Source organism: Hoplias malabaricus, chromosome Y, assembly GCF_029633855.1.
Source record: "Hoplias malabaricus isolate fHopMal1 chromosome Y, fHopMal1.hap1, whole genome shotgun sequence".
Taxonomy (NCBI): Eukaryota; Metazoa; Chordata; class Actinopteri; order Characiformes; family Erythrinidae; genus Hoplias; species Hoplias malabaricus.
In genome coordinates, this window is record NC_089820.1 from 67,430,755 (window position 1) to 67,450,406 (window position 19,652).

The 19,652-nt window shown below is 39.8% G+C and overlaps 3 protein-coding genes across 6 annotated transcripts in view; 2 read left to right on the forward strand and 1 right to left on the reverse strand.

Moving 5' to 3' along the window:
* Nucleotides 1-19,321, reverse strand: part of LOC136679655 (cytosolic 5'-nucleotidase 3-like) — a 36,249-nt gene extending 16,928 nt beyond the window's left edge. For 2 of the 4 annotated variants that reach the window (XM_066658303.1, XM_066658299.1), the window contains exons 1-6: nt 19,268-19,321; nt 17,690-17,751; nt 15,942-16,076; nt 1,878-2,186; nt 1,675-1,759; nt 770-1,119 (exon numbers count right to left, since the gene is read on the reverse strand). In XM_066658303.1, coding sequence (XP_066514400.1) covers nt 770-772 — 3 coding nt within the window. In that variant the 5' untranslated portion in view covers nt 773-1,119; nt 1,675-1,759; nt 1,878-2,186; ... (1 more) ...; nt 17,690-17,751; nt 19,268-19,321. Of the gene's footprint in view, nt 1-769; nt 1,120-1,674; nt 1,760-1,877; nt 2,190-3,836; nt 4,060-15,941; nt 16,077-17,689; nt 17,752-19,267 lie in introns of those variants that run through there. The other 2 variants (XM_066658300.1, XM_066658301.1) reach the window with 2 other exon arrangements.
* On the forward strand, nt 6,835-12,572 carry LOC136678863 (sorcin-like). The gene is made up of 8 exons (XM_066657031.1): nt 6,835-7,053; nt 9,224-9,292; nt 9,529-9,598; nt 10,278-10,321; nt 10,990-11,137; nt 11,359-11,472; nt 11,886-11,944; nt 12,360-12,572. The coding sequence occupies exons 1-8, from the start codon at nt 7,009-7,011 to the stop codon at nt 12,384-12,386; spliced, it is 576 nt and encodes a 191-aa protein (XP_066513128.1). The 5' UTR covers nt 6,835-7,008; the 3' UTR covers nt 12,387-12,572.
* Nucleotides 13,268-18,729, forward strand: LOC136679656 (frizzled-7-B-like). The gene is made up of 8 exons (XM_066658304.1): nt 13,268-13,423; nt 14,035-14,385; nt 15,004-15,067; nt 15,156-15,199; nt 15,410-15,557; nt 15,971-16,084; nt 17,657-17,727; nt 17,990-18,729. The coding sequence occupies exons 1-8, from the start codon at nt 13,340-13,342 to the stop codon at nt 18,011-18,013; spliced, it is 900 nt and encodes a 299-aa protein (XP_066514401.1). The 5' UTR covers nt 13,268-13,339; the 3' UTR covers nt 18,014-18,729.
* Nucleotides 19,322-19,652: the final 331 nt, after the last annotated feature.

Genomic DNA, 19,652 nt, shown 5'->3' on the forward strand with positions numbered 1-19,652 from the left:
CAGAAATTGTTAACACTCAATTTTGAACATCACGCTATAATTTTGACATGAAAAACAAACCACAACCAGAACCATGAACAAGAAACACTATTGTACTAAAATATATTATATTATATTATATTATAACCCATACTACCCACAGTTTAAAAAATGGTATGCTCCGTTTCCATGGAAACGTACACCCGCACGAGACCCTATTATTTTCAATCATGTTTTGTAAATATTTAAATCTAGCTACATATTTCCAGAAAAAAAACTGTAATATATATTTCACATTTTAGAAATATTTAAACGTGTTTTGTTGTAAAATCTCGGTGCAGGAATTATGTATTCTTTATCAATACTAAAAATAAGGATAATAAACAACTACAATTTAATAAAACTCTAGTAATAAAATATAATAAATAATAATTTAGACATATTCAAGTCAAACCGTGTTTATTATAAATAACGTATATTTTAATGACAGCAATTCATTATCAGTAAATTAATTATCAATTTAAAAACGGACAAATTACAAAATGATAAAATAAACTAGATTCTCTTCGAATACAAAATATTTCGCATACAGGTTAACGGTATTACACTGAATATGGTTTTAATATTAAAGTAATACAAAGCCTTGTAATTAGGATAGGGGGACTTTTATGTTCTCTAGTTCTTTACATTGAAACAAAACAACCCATTAGAAAGCAAAATGCTTACTAAATTAATAATTTCCATCGCCATAAATACGTTTCTCATAGTAATTGACTTACAATTGACGTACCATTTTATGTTTAAGAAGCTTAAAATCCTCAAATTATCCAATAAATCGCTTTCCTTTAAAAGAGAGCTCCGTCCCGCATCTCTAGGGCAACGCAGCGTATGGATTTGGCGTAATAAAAGTCACCAGACGTTTGAAACAACAGTAAATTTGATTTCACCCATTAATTTTCCGTTAACAAAACAAATGTGTCCTGTGTTTGTAAAATAATATAGCAGCCATACAACGTGTAAGAATGCAAAAATAAAACAATAACAACAACAACGTGTTTTTTTTTTATCAATTAAAAAAACAACTATTCACAACAAAATGAAGTGGAATCCATCAGATTGTTCTCCAGGGTTCCTTCAAACCTAGAACATGAAGATACATGGGAACAAAATGAGCATATTTACTGGGAAATGTTTTGAATTCTACTCAAATTCACATTTGGACTATGACTATTTATTGAACTTTTTCACACTCTTTGTAAAACACATTATTATGAAAAATATAGGGGATATATGGTACAAGATTATAGATTATAGAAGAAAGTAGGACAAAAATGCACCAAAAACCTTTGTAATTTTGTAGACAATATATTGCCCATATAAGGAACTCATGTTTCTAGAATGTTCTTCTCTAAGAGGAATAATGAAAGAACTGCTTCTGTAAAATTCTTTTATAGGCTCCTGTGCTGCCAAAACCATTATGAGTTTGTGTGGTGTATTTTAGTGTTATGTTTCATGTGGCTTTTTTCTCTGAGTTCCTTATATGACAAACACTACAGAATCACAGACTTCAGAGGTCTATGTGAATCATTCAATCATTTAAAGCATTTTTGAGGCTCACTTGAATCTTAAGGTAATGTTGGACATTCCTGTAAATCTTTTTTTAATTTAATTCACACAATTCCTTCTTATACCCACATTGTCTCCGTGTGCAGGATTTCTTCATCCTCATAAAACTCTTCTAGAACCTCCACTTCAACACCAACGATCAGTGTCTCTCTCACTAAACAGAAAATAACAAACAAACAAACAATTTAATTCATGAATTTTCATTTAGAACATCAACAAAACATCTGTATGTTTAAAAATTATAAATGGTTCTAAGTGAGACTGATACTGACCATTACAACATATAGGAGGCAAAAGCAGACACTGATTTGTTCCCCCGTTGTCCCATCTACAATGTGCAGTCCTGCCTGGACATAAACACTCATCACTCTGTTCTAATGTCTCATTTATTCTCGGACTTGTTACAGAGCGAGACACCTCTGTCATGTCTTCTCTGATATCCTCAGTGTGGTGAGATGGTTCCATGCAGACGTCAATTTCATCCAGCTGTGCACAATGGATTTCTTCAAAATCATGTCCATCAAGATGCATGCAGGAATCTGTCTTGATCTCAAAGTACCCATGGGTGAGGTCACTGTCACCTGCTGGACAAAGGTCAGGAATGATGTTATCAATGTTAAATATTCATTCATTATCCGTAACCCTTATCCAGTTCAGGGTCGCAGTGGGTCCAGAGCCTACCTGGAATCATTGGGCGCAAGGCAGGAATACACCCTGGAGGGGGCGCCAGTCCGCGCCAGTCCTTCACAGGGCAACACACATTCACTCACACACTCACACCTACAGGCACTTTTGAGTCGCCAATCCACCTACTAATGTGTGTTTTTAGACTGTGGGAGGAAACCGGAGCACCCAGAGGAAACCCACGCAGACACAGAGAGAACACACCACACTCCTCACAGACAGTCACCCGGAGGAAACCCACGCAGACACAGGGAGAACACACCACTCTCCTCACAGACAGTCACCCGGAGGAAACCCACGCAGACACAGGGAGAACACACCACACTCCTCACAGAAAGTCACCCGGAGGAAACCCACGCAGACACAGGGAGAACACACCACTCTCCTCACAGACAGTCACCCGGAGGAAACCCACGCAGACACAGGGGGAACACACCACACTCCTCACAGACAGTCACCCGGAGGAAACCCACGCAGACACAGGGAGAACACACCACACTTCTGACAGACAGTCACCCGGAGGAAACCCATGCAGACACAGAGAGAACACACCACACTCCTCACATACAGTCACCCGGAGGAAACCCACGCAGACACAGAGAGAACACACCACACTCCTCACAGACAGTCACCCGGAGGAAACACATGCAGACACTGGGAGAACACTCCTGACAGACAGTCACCCGGAGCGGGAATCGAACCCACAACCTCCCGTCCCCTGGAGCTGTGTGACTGCAACACGAACTGCTGCGCCACCGTGCCGCCCACTGTTAATTATCGCAATTTAAATTAATGACCTATTATTTAAGCTCATCTTTCTGCATTTGAATAATGCAAGCTGGTGTATTACATTTTCTTTACATGTATCACACTGAATTATTTGTGACATCATGAGGAAAGACAGGGCTGTTTGTTTTGCAGCATGACGTTATGCCATTTGTCCAGTTCTCTGGAGTGTTTGCCAGTGGCCTGCTGTGATCGAGTATGGCACTTCACCACAGGCTTCTGCTCATGCTGGCAAATGCAGAAACCACAGATAGATAGAATATACCGGAGCATATTCTATTTATCTGTGTAATAATGACATATTATCAGACCTTTTTATAACTGCACAACTTACATATTACAGTACCTTTTATGTACAAAATTGAGACGACCCTAAACATCTGTTAATAAAGCCACTTTAAACATATCATCCAGCATCACTAAAGCTGTTGTTGCTGAATATCTCAAATCCCCACAACAATCTGCTGTCATCTCTTCCCAGAATGGTAGAAAGCTGGGGGGATTTTTTATTTCAATACTCCGGATCTTTAAAGAGATTTTGAATGAACTGGAGTCCACAAGCTTTTGACCCAGTAGTGGATATTGTGAATAGGGCAGACAAGTCACAAAATATGTTTTTAACATCTAATTATTGCCACTATAAATCATTGATGAGATTAGCTTTAATGTGAATAACTGTCATGATCAATAAAATGTTCCATAATAGTAATAAATAACGTATTTGTTAAACATGAAGAATCTCCTGTATTCTCATGTCGTACCTGTGCAGTAACACACTGTGTGTTGTTCCTGCTTCCACGCAACATTGTCCATCTCGTCCTGCTGCTGCCCACACAAACTATAGCCAAATCCATCAGAGTGTCTCCTCCAGATGTGTGTACAGATGGGCATCGGGGCCGACGGACACCAGGTTTGTTGATACATTTTAAAGATTTGCAGATTGGTGATGTTCAGAGTTCAGCTCCTCTGCTGTGAGTCAGTCAGCAGATTGCAGATGGAGAGTAGGTTGTGCTTTGTATCACTAGACAACACTCTAAGCCACCCACTCTTTCTAAGATGAAGCACGACCTTCCTGTTTCCTGTCCAAATAGGGTGTGACCTAACTTTGCTTGCTTCATCTTCAACTGCAATATAATGATTGCAGTACAATTTCATACACACGTTTATGTTGTACTATATTAGTATTCTGTGGAATGAATCTATTCATCCTTAAATTTTACATACACACTTACTGTCTACTTTATTAGAAAAACATTGGGAAATTCATTCATTATCTGTAACCCTTATCCAGTTCAGGGATGCGGTTGGTCCAGAGCCTACCTGGAATCATTGGGCTCAAGGGGGGAGGAATACACCCTGGAGAGGGCGCCAGTCTTTCACAGGGCAACACACACTAACACACACATTTTTTGAGTCTCCAATCCACCTACCAGTGTGTGTTTTTGGACTGTGGGAGGAAACCGGAGCATCCGGAGGAAACCCACGCAGACACAGAGAGAACACACCACACTCCTCACAGACAGTCACCCAAAGGAAACCCACGCAGACACAGAGAGAACACACCACACTCCTCACAGACAGTCAGCCGGAGGAAACCCACGCAGACACAGGGAGAACACACCACACTCCTCACAGACAGTCACCCAGAGGAAACCCACGCAGACACAGGGAGAACACACCACACTCCTCACGGACAGTCACCCGGAGCGGGAATCGAAGGTCCCTGGAGCTGTGTGACTGTGATTCTACCTGCAGCGCCACCATGCCGCCCACTGAGAAATTAAATTAAAAACAAACAAACAAACAACTGCTCTGTACTTCAACTTATTGGCCTCATTATAAGAAACATCTACTTATTTTTTCAGCTTATTGACTACTTTATAAGTTACTTCAACCACACGCTTGCACTCACTGGACAATTTATTAGCCATATCATATTAGCAATGTCTACATTGTACTTCCAATCACTGGACACTTTATTGGAAACACTTGGTATTTGTTGCATTTTTATGTGTCAGCCCAAGGTATGACATTTTTCAACCATGGCCAGTGAATCCTGAAGTTCTCCAAGACGTCACTGGCGCTTATATAGCAATGTACCTTAAGTCCATATCCAGCAGAGGGCAGTGTTACAATGTTTATTATATAACAAAATTCTACATTTTAGGGACATCTAACAATATACAGAAATCCCTCGCTACTTCGCGGTTCATCTTTCGCGTATTCGGTACTTCGCGGGTTTTTTCCAGGGGGCTTATGGCCGCTATATCGCGGATATTGAGGGAAAATCTAGGAAAACCGTGAAAGATGAATAGCATCTTTCCACATCCGAGTGAAATTTACTTAACGCTAAATCACAGCTTAGGAACGACTCTATTAAAGAAACTGGTAGGATGTCACATGTAGTTCCAGCTGAAAAACATTATAGAATGACTGTTTAATGCAAAGGGTGGGTTGTTAACAGCAACAGGGAGGGGTTTAAAAGTCCAAATACTCGTTAAATACATAAATATATTTTCTCTACTTCGCGGAAATCCGTTATTCGCGGGTGGTCTTGGAACGCATCCCCCGCGAAAAACGAGGGATCACTGTATAGTAGAATGTAAATTATGTATATACATATATTAAAAGTAAGATATTTGATTTGGAATGTAGTGAATTTAAAGTATAAAGTCCCTCAAAATAAAAATACTCCAGTAACGTACAGATACACAAGCAAACTACTTAGGTACAGTAACGAATTAATTTTACTTCGTTGCTGTCCACCACTGGATACAAATTAAGAAACATACATATAGCAGTATACATTTATGTAAATGAATGTGCTAGTGGGGTTAACATGACTACAATACTGAGGTACATATGATCTCGTTTCTACTCTCACTGTCCATTTTATCGACTCCACCCTAGTCCTGAACAAACACGGTGAAAGGGGGGGTAACAAAGTATGAAGGGTAAAAAAATGGACAACACTCTATAGGTGTAGAATTACAACGTGTTCCTGTGTGGTCAGTGAAGCTGGTGAATTGGGCAATGAGTGGAAACGAGGTTTTTTAATGTTGTGTTTGAATCAGTGGTCTGAACTTGTAATGTGTCGGTCGCGAACGAACCGATTCAAAGAACCGGTTCTTGTAAGTGAACGACGAGAGCCGGTTCCCGTCTAAGACCGAGCCATTTTTTTCTAAGGCTTGTCATTCAACCAATCAGAGAACAACAAGCAAGCTCCAATCCTCCAACTCCTCCGAGCTGAGACACTTGGTTTTCCTGAATGCCAATCTGCCTTCCAAAAAATAGTTGAAGAAGATGTTAAATCAGTTAAATGTTTGTTGACAGTTTTGGTTGTTTTAACCGTTGAAAGCTGCTGTTTTGCACTTTGCAGAGTATTTGTTTATTTTATTTCCCAGAAATGGATAATTATTTAATTTAATAAGCTATTGTAATACCTACTTTTGGGTTCCATTGGCTGTATTTCAGAGTTTACAAGTGATTTTTATTAAGGTGTTTAAATAAAAATCCAGTTATTTATACAATTGAATGTGTGAGTGCAATCAGTGAGTTATTACAAGACAGCCATAAAAACAATTGTCCATTGCAACACTGTTTATTATTTTTAATATTGAACAATAATATTTTGTCCATATAGTCATGTAAAATGTAGGTAATATTGTTCTGTACCAGTGGAAATAAGTGGTAAAACAAGGAGCCGAAAGAGCCGACTCTTTATGAAGAGCCGAGCCAAAAAAAAGGGGTGGGGCTTTTCTGAAAACGGGTGTACACAAGAAAAGATAACAGCCTTGTTCTCCTCCCACTCTGGAAGAGGAGCGGCTTTAATGAAATAAAAGTGAAAGGCGAACGTTCCGTGATATTTGTTTGTCTCTGAATTAATTTCATTCTTTCTTTGAAGACCTTGAAGAACAGCTTTAGCCTTTAAGGATGAACTACGGCTATGGCGCTCCACCCGGCGGACATCCGGGAGCTGTGAGTGTGAATGTCTTTCTAAAACAAGTGCACGTAATGTTTACTTTCGGTGCGTGTGATTTTAGAATAGTGTTTGAAGGCATTTAGAGCTTCTTACAGTCTATACACTCGTTGTGGTCTCGTGAATTAAGATTAGTGTCTCATAAACCATGATATATTTTTGTTTTTAGTCTTACAAAGCTACAAATGAGACCAAAACCTTCACACAGAAAGCCAGCAGTGACGTCACACAGCACACAAGAGCATTGTCTGCTCATTGTTGGCTTTAAACTAGTGTCTAGATTTAAGCTGGTCCTAAAACAGAGGCCTTGCTCCAGTGTGTAATTTGAAATGACACTGTGAACCTTATGTTAATATGTTAAAATTAAAACTACACACAGTCTTTGTGTGATGAGTGATTGTAAAAGAAAGTCACACTCTTGCAAGACATGGAGGAAGTTAAGTTTAACTGAACTTAAAAAAAAAAGAGAGATTTCCTGAGCTAATTAAAAACTAGTTATAAAACCTCTTCCAAACAGGAAAAAAATAGTAGCAGATATGAAAAAGTAATTACAAACCAAATTCAAAATTACCATTTGGTAAAATAATTGGGAAATGTTTTACTAGTTTTCTGTAAAAAGATCCAGTCAGGGTTCTAGGCTAATCTTAATGCTAAGACAGCTCCAATTAATGTTATCAATGACATCCTCATAAATACAGTGCCTTGAAAATATCTCTTCCGTTGGTTCTTGATCTCAGTGCTGCCTTTGATACTGTTGACCCTAAAATGTAATAAAAATATACTCCATCCTACAGTGGTTCTGTGCCAGTGACCTATGATGTCCCCCAGGGTTTGACTCTTGGGCCACTCTTATTTAGTTGATACATGCTTCATCCTGGCCATAGTCAGTTAGATCGGATTCAGGTAAAGAAAAAGCATGGAGAAGGAGAGATTTGTTACTAAGCCAACTAACCAGTTGACAGAGAAAAGTAGAAGTCGAATTTAGACACAATAATCCACACCAAAAATATTCCAATTTAAGCAGACATACAGCTCGGGTTAAAACATTCATTCATTCATTATCTGTAAGCTCTTATCCAGTTAAGGGTTGCAGTGGGTCCAGAGCCTACCTGGAATCACTGGGCGCAAGGCGGGAATACACCCTGGAGGGGGCGCCAGTCCTTCACAGGGCAACACACACACACACACACACACACATTCACTCACACACTCACCTACGGTTTTTTGAGTCTCCACCTACCAACATGTGATTTTGGACTGTGGGAGGAAACCGAAGCACCCGGAGGAAACCCGTGTGGACACGGGGAGAACAGACCACACTCCTCACAGTCACCCGGAGGAAACCCACGCAGACACAGGGAGAACACACCACACTCCTCACAGACAGTCACCTGGAGGAAACCCATGCAGACACAGGGAGAACACACCACACTCCTCACAGACAGTCACCCGGAGGAAACCCACTCAGACACAGGGAGAACACACTGGAGCAGGAATCGAACCCACAACCTCCAGGTTCCTGGAGCTGTGTGACTGCAACACCTACCTGCTGCACCACCATTTTTTCTATTTGCACTATTATTTACAGTTTTAACAGTATATATATATATATATTTTTTAATTGTCTTTTTAAAATTTGTGTTCTTGTTCTGTTTTATATGTTTCACTACATTAATTCTTATGTAATATGTCCATACCCTTTGTGTAAAGAGCTTTGGACTCTCTTTTTGTACAAAATGTCCTACAAACTTGCCTTGCCTTGTCTTAAATGAAGTTTACCTCAAGCAAAATACCAAAATACCGCCCACTCAAATGTTCACATTCTTTCAAAAAGATTTGTTAGGTCAGGTACGGATAATGGGGAACTTTATACCCCTCTAGGGTATTCACATTTAGCATTGAGCATGGTGCATTTAGTTTCATGTGCAGCTGCTCCTGCAAAAACACTTTTAAAAAAGGCCTGGGCTTAAATCACAAGGAAATATATAGGCAATATTTAGTCTGGAGGAACGATTTACAGAAAATAAAGGTGTCATAAAAAACACAAACTAAAAAGTTGTTGTGCATTACTCTGCAAGAAGTGTGATCTTTTCTGAAAGATGAGTTTAGTTGTATTCACTTCAGAACTAGTGGACTGGTGTGTTATATTGTGTTAATTGTGGTTTGCAGTATCCTGGAGGATTCCCAGGCCAGCAGCAGGATCCTCTCTTTGGATACTTCACCGCAGTTGCTGGGCAGGTGCGTGGACAGCTCTTCATTTCTCACATTTCTCAAGAACACTGTTCTAATCACAAGTAGTCCATTGTGCACTATGTCTACCTGCTGGAGGGAGGACTTTGCATCTGGGCTTGTTCTGTTATTATCTACAGCAAGGGTTTGGTGAAAAATAAACTCAGATAGTGTACAACACTTATGTTGAACCTATCCTAGTGTAAACTACAGTTCTGAAAATATCTGGCTTTCTTTCCCTTCAGGATGGTCAGATTTCTGCCGAGGAGCTCCAGACCTGCTTGACTCAAGCTAACTTCTCTGGTGGCTACAAACGTAAGGCTCACATCTGCATTTAATTCCAAGGTTAAAAATGCTTCCAGAAGGTGCTGCTCTGCAAGCGGAACTTTAAAAGACTTTTGGGGTTCTGAAGTGGATTCTTCAGCGTGCTTCTCCCCCTTCAGTGAAAGGGAAGGTGTTTAAAGTGGATTATTATTGATGCTTCAGGTAGTGTCACCCCCACACAGCTGCAGGGTTTTGTGTTCCTGGATTTGATCTTCACCTTGAGTCACTGTCTCTGAGGAATGTGGTGCGTGGGTTTCCTCTGGATGCTCCAATTTCCTCCCACAGTCCAAAAGTAGGTGGATTGGCCTTTTGCGAAATAGTCCACATGTATGAATGTGTCAGTGACTGTATGAGTGTGTGAAAGTGTCCACAGGTGTGAGTGACTGGGTTAGTATGTGAGGACCCTAGTCAAGATGAAGTACTTACAGAAGATGGACGAATGAATGAATCATAGCTCTTCTACGTTTTAATGCAAACTTGCTGCTGATGTCCCCAACTTGAGCTAACAACTGTGGAAATAATAGCAATCAGGATGTGTATTCATTCTGAGAGACCTACTTTAATGTAATATAACAATGCTTGTTATGCTAAGAAACCTTTTACTGCGGACTGGCCGTAGACTGGGATTATAAATGCATTACATGTCTAATCAAATCGCATCTTTTTGCAGCGTTCAACTTGGAGACATGCAGGCTGATGGTCGGCATGCTTGATGTATCCTTTACAGCCATCGTGCCTTTAACAGGATCAATAATGGACCTAATGTGTAAAATGAGCTCCATGCTAGGGCTACGCTAGCTATGCTACGCTAATTTTTCAAATGATATTTAAAAATCAATGCTGTGATAATAGTGGTGTTCTGAGGTGCTTACATAGTACCTTCATGCAGTTACCCATAGTATGGCATACGTTCTTTACATGAGTCACTTACGCTCAGTGAAGTACGGGGGAAAGTGACTCTGAAGTGTGGGAATGTGCTTGACAATAAAAGGGGAGTGGAGGTGGTTTGGTTACAAAATATCAGAAGTATGATAATCCATGCTATTGTGTAAGAAATGAAAGAAGTCTGTGACAACTAATCTGTTTCACTATTGCCAACATGCCCTGAAAGATTGTAATATTATTTTAGGGCCATATCGCCCACTGCTACGCCATGCTGCATTTATTGTTGGATGCACTATAGCAGTTACTCACAGAGCAGAGCGTTGTACCCCAGGCTTTTCACTGTGGCTTATTATTGTCTTAGAGATCCTTTGAAAATTTTAAAAAGTTTTAAAAAGTTTTAAAAAAAAGTTTTAAAAAAAGTTTTAAAAAGTTTTTTTTTAATCAATTGCCGTGTCATTTGAATGGCATTGTTTCTCCTTAAAATACATTGTTATTAGCGGGACATGTCCGGTTCTATGGGCTTTCCTGAGTTCAAGGAGCTGTGGGCTGTGATCAATGGTTGGAAGCAGCACTTCATGAACATGGACAAAGACAGGAGTGGGACAGTGGACCCCCAGGAAATGAACCAGGCAATTTCCTCTATGGGTAACAGATTCTCAAACACTTTTATTTATTACATTTGAAATAGAACATATGTATCCTTTGTTGTAATCAGTGTATTTGATTTGAAAGTGTAGTGTATAAAGTGTAGCGTGGATTTTTCTTCAATGTTTTACAAGCATTATACGAAATCTGAATAATAACTGAAAAGAGATGTATTCTGGAATTAGAGGTGTGTACAGGACTGTCTTTCTGTTTGTTTTTAGGGTACAGGCTAAGCCCTCAGGCTATGAACGCCATAATAACGCGCTACAGCACTCAGGGAAAGATCACCTTTGATGATTACGTCGCATGCTGTGTCAAACTGAGAAGCTTAACTGGTAAGTTCATACATTTCTGTTGCACCGTTCTAAACTCAAGAATGTTTTCCAGGTAGTAACATTCGCAAAAAGTAATCCTGTGGTTTTATAATAGCCTTCATTAGTTTGGTCAGGTGATTAAACAGTTATTTCACTGACATCGAGTGTCACATTGAATGTATAGTGTTTCGAGTACAGCCACAATAGACCAAAACAAAGGTCTTTCACATGTATCAGTCTTAAATGCACAGTATCAAAAGGCCTGGGGGTTGGAAACGGTCGTGCAGAACTGAATGATGGTTAACAGTTGATACAAAAGCATTCCAAACTCATTCACTGTGGTCAAAAGCAAAACAACATGCCCCGCCTGTTCATTAACTGTGGTTGATGTGCTTGCACATTTGCACTGGATTCATAAACTGTATTTTGTCCAGATATTTTCCGGCAAAGGGACCAGGCCCAGCAGGGAATGGCAACATTTCAATACGATGATGTAAGTTTATTAACAGACAATAGAATTATCCTATGGAGCCCTGTGGGATGGTGGTTCAGAAACTCTAAGCCAGGAGTCATGATTTGTATCACTTTTTAGATAAGGATACATGGAACTGACTTGTAACTCACATTAAATATTGAGTATATTTCAGTAAATACAAAGCGGGGAAAGTAAAGGACTTATTGTACTTTCTTCCTCCAAAATCCACTGGAAGAGGAAGTTGCTCTGAATAAGAACTTCTTTAAAAAATTCAATAGCACCAATATTTTTTGTTGTTTTCTTTTCTCACTTTGTTTTTTTATGATTTGTACTGTAATTTAAAACAAATTAAACGTACTGTTGTATATTATACAATGTGCAGCTTTTATGAATGTTATTAATATTTACACAAATGTTATCTCTCTTGTTTCAGTTCATCAGATGCACTATGAGCACCTAAGAAGTCCCATTCACATTCCAGGACCTTTCTATAGTGCATGACTTTATTTAGCTTTTCATATAGCCCCCTCTTTTTTTATATAACACATACAGCCATGCCATAGCTATTTTTATACCAGTTAATTTGCTTGCATTTTGTATTAACATTCACCATGTACTTGAATCAACCTCAATAAAGAACTGTATTGATGACAATTGATGCCTTTATTTTGACCTCCTTCATTTGCTTAAATATTCATACTTATATTTGACTGAATCATTGAAAGCTATTTTTTAAATATCAGTGAGGATTTGATTGCACTTTGGCATTGTACTACTACTGCCACAACAGTTTATCTACTTGGAAGGCAGTGCACAAAATTCAGAATAATCTCTCAGCTTCAAGAAGATTAGTGAGGCCAGGGATTGGTGTTGTGTGATTAGTCTGAGTTCACAATACACACAACAACTCACCCGAAGTGTACTGGAGGGTGCTCCATCACTCCATCACTCCAGAGAATAGAGGAGCATTGCTCCACAGACCAAAGTTGATGAAGTCTCCTAGTTTCTTGATATTAATCACATGGTCTTTTATTCTGTCACACAATTGTTCGAAGTTTTAATGTGAAACAGCAAATATTTACAGTTTATTCATCTGGATATTGTGCACATTTTCCACAATACTTCCCACAACTTTCCTCCAGATCCTCTGTAGGTTTTTGTTGGCTCTGAAACAGATGGTTTCTCAGCACATACATTTCTAATTACAGACAAAGAGAATGGTGTCTGTTTGCCCCTAAGACCCCCGTTAAAGGGGAAGTGCTCCAGAGCTGGTTCGGGATTGGACAGCGCGGTCATTTTGGGACTGTTAAGAAGCCCAGGAATTCCTCTCCAGCTGTGCTGCGGAGCCTTCAAGTTTAGTGCTGTTTAGTGCAGAAGAGTGAGGATAAGAAAAACAAATCCAGGCTCCTGAAAATGGAGGAAGTTCATACTGTACATGTGAAGATAGCTTTTATATTGGGCTTTCTGCTTTCAGCATCTTTGGGGCATCCTGAGAAGGTGAGCAAATACCATTATTAAAAAAAAGTTGTCTAGAATTGCCCTACGAATAAATGTATAATGATGAAACTATGCTTTTGGCTGTTGTATGTTGCATTTATAATTAATGATATGGGGTTCTTTAAGGGTTCCTTGGTTCTTATAGTGAGTTTCTCTGAAATGTAGAATGAGAAGGTGTCCACAAACCATTGGACATACGTTATATATATTTTATAATCAGCTTCATTAGTAAAGACACCTGGACAGAGGCTCGTCCAACACTGCTTTTGAAATCAAGGTTAGTTTAGTTTCTCTAGTGCATTACCAAATGCATCAGGGAGGTTTACACTCCTCTAGCCAACACTAAGCATTGAGCATGGTGAAATTAGATTCATGCTTTTGCATATTGTCTCAGATTAGAATGCATAAATGGTTTGTTTTGCAGTTGAATAGTTCTAAAATACTTGCATGAGAATGATCACAACTGAGGTGAGTATAAATATATGGAGACTTTGTAACATTGGTCAACCATCACTAGTTCTACAACTTCACTGAAGCCGGTACTGACCTCTATTCATTATTAACCACGTTAATATTTTTATGTAATTAAGAAATGAATATGACTGTTTTAGGGCAGGTCTCTACCACCTGGGGAATGTGAACCCATCGAGATTCCAATGTGCAAAGGCTTGCACTACCACTTCACTGTGATGCCAAACATACTAGGACATAAGAACCAAGAAGAAGCCGGTCAGGAGGTCCATCAGTTTTACCCCCTGGTGAGCGTGCAGTGTTCCTCTGAAATGAAGAATCTCCTCTGCTCCGTCTATAGCCCTCAGTGTGTGAACGGGACTGCAAGGCCGGTGTGTAAGACCACCTGTGAGACTGCGAAAATGGGCTGCGAACCACTCATGAGAAAGTTTGGCTTCGTGTGGCCAAGTTCACTAGCGTGTGAGACCTTCACCACTGAGTCTTGTGAAGAGGTACGTTCTGTTGGTTTGCAACTTTGTGAATGTGTGAATTCAGTGCAGCAAACAAGGGTTTACTACACCACTGTCCTTGGGCAAGACTGGGGCTTTCCCAATTCTAATTATTTCGTACAGCATTGTACTGAAATCTAAGGGGAAGGTGAGAGTGGTATGGTATCCTAACCTCCTCCAAAAGGTACATAGTACAGTTTCTGCAGTGCTGAGAACAGAGTAGTAATGACAGACTCTGTTCTCCCTATTACAACTCAGTGGGAAATCACAATGAATTTGAAACTCTTATTTAAAAGTAAAAATGTTATGTGGATTTACTTTCAATGTTGTAAATGTGTTTAAATACAAGCCAACTTATTTACAGTAACGTTAACACAGATTCTACGATACTTACAAGTATTATACTTATTCAAACAGACGTTAAATTGGCCAAGACTGAAATGACAAATAGAACCTACATTAACTCCAAAAGAAATCCTTCTCATCCCAAGATCAAACCAAATATCAAAAGATTATTTATGTTTTTCATGACTTTTCCTTCATGTTAGCACACTTATGAAGGGAATACTACACTTCCGCTTCACTTCTACTGCTGTAACTAACATCTTTTTCCCCTCACAGTACTTAAGTGCTTCTCAAATCCAAAAGAAACTGGTTCAAATGGGCCACACTGTTGGAGACCAAGGTCTGTAGAGGGCTTCAGAAAGAACAATCAGTTAAATCACTCCCAAAAATCTCCGAAGCTACATCATTTTTCTTCCTTTCTGTTGCAGTTTTGAGTCTTCAGACTGTTCGAATTCTGATGTCCCTGAAGGACGTATCTTTTTTTCTGATATTATTTAATTTTATATTGAAAGTAGCAATATGATGCTACTTCATATGATGTAATTTAGGAGGTAACAATATCACCAAGCTATCACCATGCACCTTTACAACTCTACTGTTAACATATCTTCAATCAGATGTCCGTCTTTGCTTTAATTGTTTCCTTTGCATACCTCATCATTCCTTAATAAAGCTTGTGAAGGATGAAAGGTCAGGAAAACTGGACGAACACAGATTTCAAGAGCTGCAGAGTTACGTGTCGGCAGCCAAAAAAGAATTTGTGGAAATTCAACAAGTGAAAGACGGCGCAGTGAGTGAAAAAATGTTGAAGAGTGCCCTCAAAGCCCATGGTGAGATAATTGATAAATGCATCTTGCATCTCTTTCATGGTAAACTGTGTTCTGTGTCCTTCAAGTGTGTTAAATTCCATTTATTTTGTGTAAAAAGCAAGTTTTAAAAAAGCAGTGTCTGGTAGCATGGCGTGAGGGAAACCAGCTTTGGCTTTTGAGGTGTGGAAGAATGTACATTTCTTTGAAGGAATCCTGAAAGGACCCAAAGTTTGAGAAAAGGCAAAAATGGAATGGTCTTTTTGTGTTTTCCTGATCTGAGAAATTAACAATATGACGAGTAATGAAATGAATGATGGGTAGTCTTTGATGTGAAGTATTTTCACTCGTGTCAGGTGTGGCATGCTTGTGGCATTGTGGTCAATAGTAAATGTTTAATGAGTTTACCTCTGTGAAACTTTTCTGCTTCCATGTAGACCTGCGGCTAAATGACCTCAATTTTGGCCTGCTCTGGAACAGATACAACACGGCTGGCCAGGTCAACTTTGACGAATTTGTGGCCATTCTCGCTCGACTGGAAACCTTGAAGGGTAAACATCCTTGGTGAAAGGGCAGGAGCAGTGATGTTGTTCATAGCAGTGGGGGATAAAATAATTTGAATCACTTAATGAAACCCACTGCCTATGTTTAATATCCAAAGTAAAGTTTTCAGTTTTTCTTTTCTTTTGAACAGGTTTTCAATTTCTTTAAAAAATGGACCAATGGAAATACTAAAAAAAGAAGACATTTTCAAAGACATTTTAATATTAACGTTATGGACATATAAACTCTATAATTCTTTTACTTGGGCACTGTTGCCAGAACCAAATTTATGGTACACTGTATATAAACATACTGATTTTGTGTTAAAACAAACAAAACACACCCCACAGTGTTTTTTTTTTTAACTACAACTACAGGAAACATGCCATATGTAAGTCTTTTCTCTGTAATGCATCTGTTCAGTTATTTTCACTTAAACACTCAGCAATACTTTCACAAGGAGTGTCCCAAATTTGAGATTTGCACATAATTTCTTTGCAAATACATGATATCACATCACAAATGTTTTGCTTACCTCTGGCAAATGTTCAATCCATCCATCCATTATTTGTAACCGCTCATCCAATTCAGGGTCACGGTGGGTCACAAGGAACCCACCGTGAATAAACCCTGGAGGGGGCGCCAGTCCTTCACAGGGCAACACACACTCACACATTCACTCACACACTAACACCTACGGACACATGTGAGTCGCCAATCCACCTACCAACGTGTGTTTTTGGACTGTGGGAGGAAACCGGAGCACCCGGAGGAAACCCACGCAGACACAGAGAGAACACGCCACACTCCTCACAGATAGTCACCCAGAGGAAACCCACGCAGACACAGGGAGAACACACCACACCCCTCACAGACAGTCACCCAGAGGAAACCCACGCAGACACAGAGAGAACACGCCACACTCCTCACAGATAGTCACCCAGAGGAAACCCACGCAGACACAGGGAGAACACACCACACCCCTCACAGACAGTCACCCAGAGGAAACCCACGCAGACACAGGGAGAACATACCACACTCCTCACAGACAGTCACCCGGAGGAAACCCACACAGACACAGGGAGAACACACCACACCCCTCACAGACAGTCACCCGGAGGAAACCCACGCAGACACAGGGAGTACATACCACACTCCTCACAGACAGTCACCCGGAGAAACCCACGCAGACACAGAGAGAACACACCACACTCCTCACAGACAGTCACCCGGAGGAAACCCACGCAGACACAGAGAGAACATACCACACTCCTCACAGACAGTCACCCGGAGGAAACCCACGCAGACACAGAGAGAACACACCACACTCCTCACAGACAGTCACCCGGAGGAAACCCACACAGACACAGGGAGAACACACCACACTCCTCACAGACAGTCACCTGGAGCAGGACTCGAACCCACAACCTCCAGGTCCCTGGAGCTGTATGACTGCGACACTACCTGTTGCACCACCGTGCCGCCCTCTGGCAAATGTTGTGTCGATATAATGTATTTTATTCATGTGAAAATTTTGTTTGACCTTTCATGTTTAATCCATTTTATTTTCACCATTTTAGATCGCTTCAAATCTCATCGAATGACAAACTTACCATGCGATTGCGTGATGGCCAGCTTTTCACTGGACGATGTAAGTTCCAATCTTCTGAAATACCTGTGTAGGATTTACATATGAAGACATCAATCTGAATTAGTGAATAGAGAAGCAGGTGGCCAAAAACATGTAACTCCACTACATAATTAGTTAACATTGCAATGACAAAACAGCCATGTTCTAAGCTGCTTGGTTCTTCTGGGTGTAGTTTTTACAATGCAAGTTTGAAAAGGCAAAAACAAAAAAATACATATTTTTAAATTGATATTTTAAAACACCGATCTTTCCTGTTTTTCAGTTCATCAGAGACACTCTGCTGTGAAGCGTCCATCTGATGTGAGAAACTGCCGTTTAGATTCACATCTGGAGAGTGGACATGTCAGTATCTACTAACACAGTGTCACTACAATTAATGGCATCGACTTTAACAATGTGCTGAATTTACAGAAAACATTGCAATGATCTTCGAATTAAAAAAACCCACTATGTTTAACATAAACATTCCAGTGGTATTGAGTATGGATTTCTTTGAAGAAATAAAAATGAAGTTTCATATGCATCGATATCAGAAATATATGGATGCACATGAAAAAGTTCATTATTGTAGAAATTCAATCTATGTAAACTAAAATCTATGTAATTCCATATATGTTCCTTTATTTACTGTAACCATGTCTTCGTGTTTGGAGTTGTGAGGTTTGGAGCCTACGTGAAATCATTGGGGACGAGGCAGAGACACAACCTGGACAGGGCATCACACACTCACCCAGTCACTGACACACTCACAATTAGAAATGAGTTTTTAACAGTCAGTCCACCTGCCAACATGAGTTGTAGTACTGTGGAAGGAAATCGGATCTCCCAGAGGAAAACCACACAGACCTGAGGTGTTATGAACCCACAACTCCACAACACTGGAGATGTACGACAACGACACTTGCATGAATGTTAAGATCTGTTTATGGAGTGAGTGGGTTCTATCTGTAATGTGCTTTTCCTGCTATCAGAACTTATTCTGCAATTAGGTTTGCTATTTTACTCATTAAAATGTAAAGAAAAATCGAACTTGCATCTTGAAAATAAAAACTTCATCCCAACAACAAATTAAGCTTCATTTTATTTTACATTCTTCAAATCAATGTGTCCAAAGGGTTGTGTCCCAGTAAACAAGGAACGTCCCTGGACGTTCAAAATAGGTCTAAAAGTAGTCTGTCCGTCAAGGACATATTTTAAACGTCAATGGACGTCCAAAACCCATCTTAATAAGTTAGTTTTAAGTGGTGACCAATCTTGAACGTCTGATAGTCGTCTTTTCAATGTCTGTGTTTGGACGTCTTTTCAACTTTCATTTTCAACCTTAAGAGAACGTTGATTAGACGGCAGTCATTACGTTATTTCAACGTTGAATCAACGGCTAAATGTTTACTGGGGTACCACTTATTACTAGTGAATTCAACGTTTTAAGGGAACTCTTCCATGGACAGAAACGTTCAATTGTGTGTGCTCAGTTTACATCAACAGCACTAACTATTAAAATGGGACTTTCCAGAAAAAGTGAACTGTAATGTAATCATACCAAGTGCCAAGCTTGTTAGAAGGGCGCTGTTGTTATTTTATAGTCCCATCAAATATGGCGCCTAACAGCTTTGTTGTGGAGAGAAGGAGTAAATAAAGCAACGGCTCCACCTGGTGGATATTCCAGAGTTAGCTATGAGTCCAGAGACGAGGAATGAAGGAAAATGTTCCTCAGGAACGTTCTCGTAGCTTAAGTTATCAAACTGAGGTATCTGGGACTGTCATTTATAAAATCACAAGCTCGGTGTTACTGTCTGTGAGTCTATTAGGTCATTTTCTTAGAATGAGTGAGTTTAGCATTATGGTTGGCTGTGCACACAAAACTTCTGTTGACCGATAGATGGCGATAAATGCCTTATTTTATTTCACTAGAGCAGCTGTAAATA

Bases quoted from the DNA above. Each gene is read 5' to 3' on its own strand.
- LOC136678863 (XM_066657031.1), top strand. From the start codon at position 7,009: ATGAACTACGGCTATGGCGCTCCACCCGGCGGACATCCGGGAGCT. The intron at 9,293-9,528 runs GTGCGTGGACAG...CTTTCCCTTCAG, and splicing joins TCACCGCAGTTGCTGGGCAG to GATGGTCAGATTTCTGCCGA. The intron at 10,322-10,989 runs GTATCCTTTACA...CATTGTTATTAG, and splicing joins TGATGGTCGGCATGCTTGAT to CGGGACATGTCCGGTTCTAT.
- LOC136679656 (XM_066658304.1), top strand. From the start codon at position 13,340: ATGGAGGAAGTTCATACTGTACATGTGAAGATAGCTTTTATATTGGGC. The intron at 15,558-15,970 runs GTGAGATAATTG...GCTTCCATGTAG, and splicing joins GAGTGCCCTCAAAGCCCATG to ACCTGCGGCTAAATGACCTC. The intron at 17,728-17,989 runs GTAAGTTCCAAT...CCTGTTTTTCAG, and splicing joins CCAGCTTTTCACTGGACGAT to TTCATCAGAGACACTCTGCT.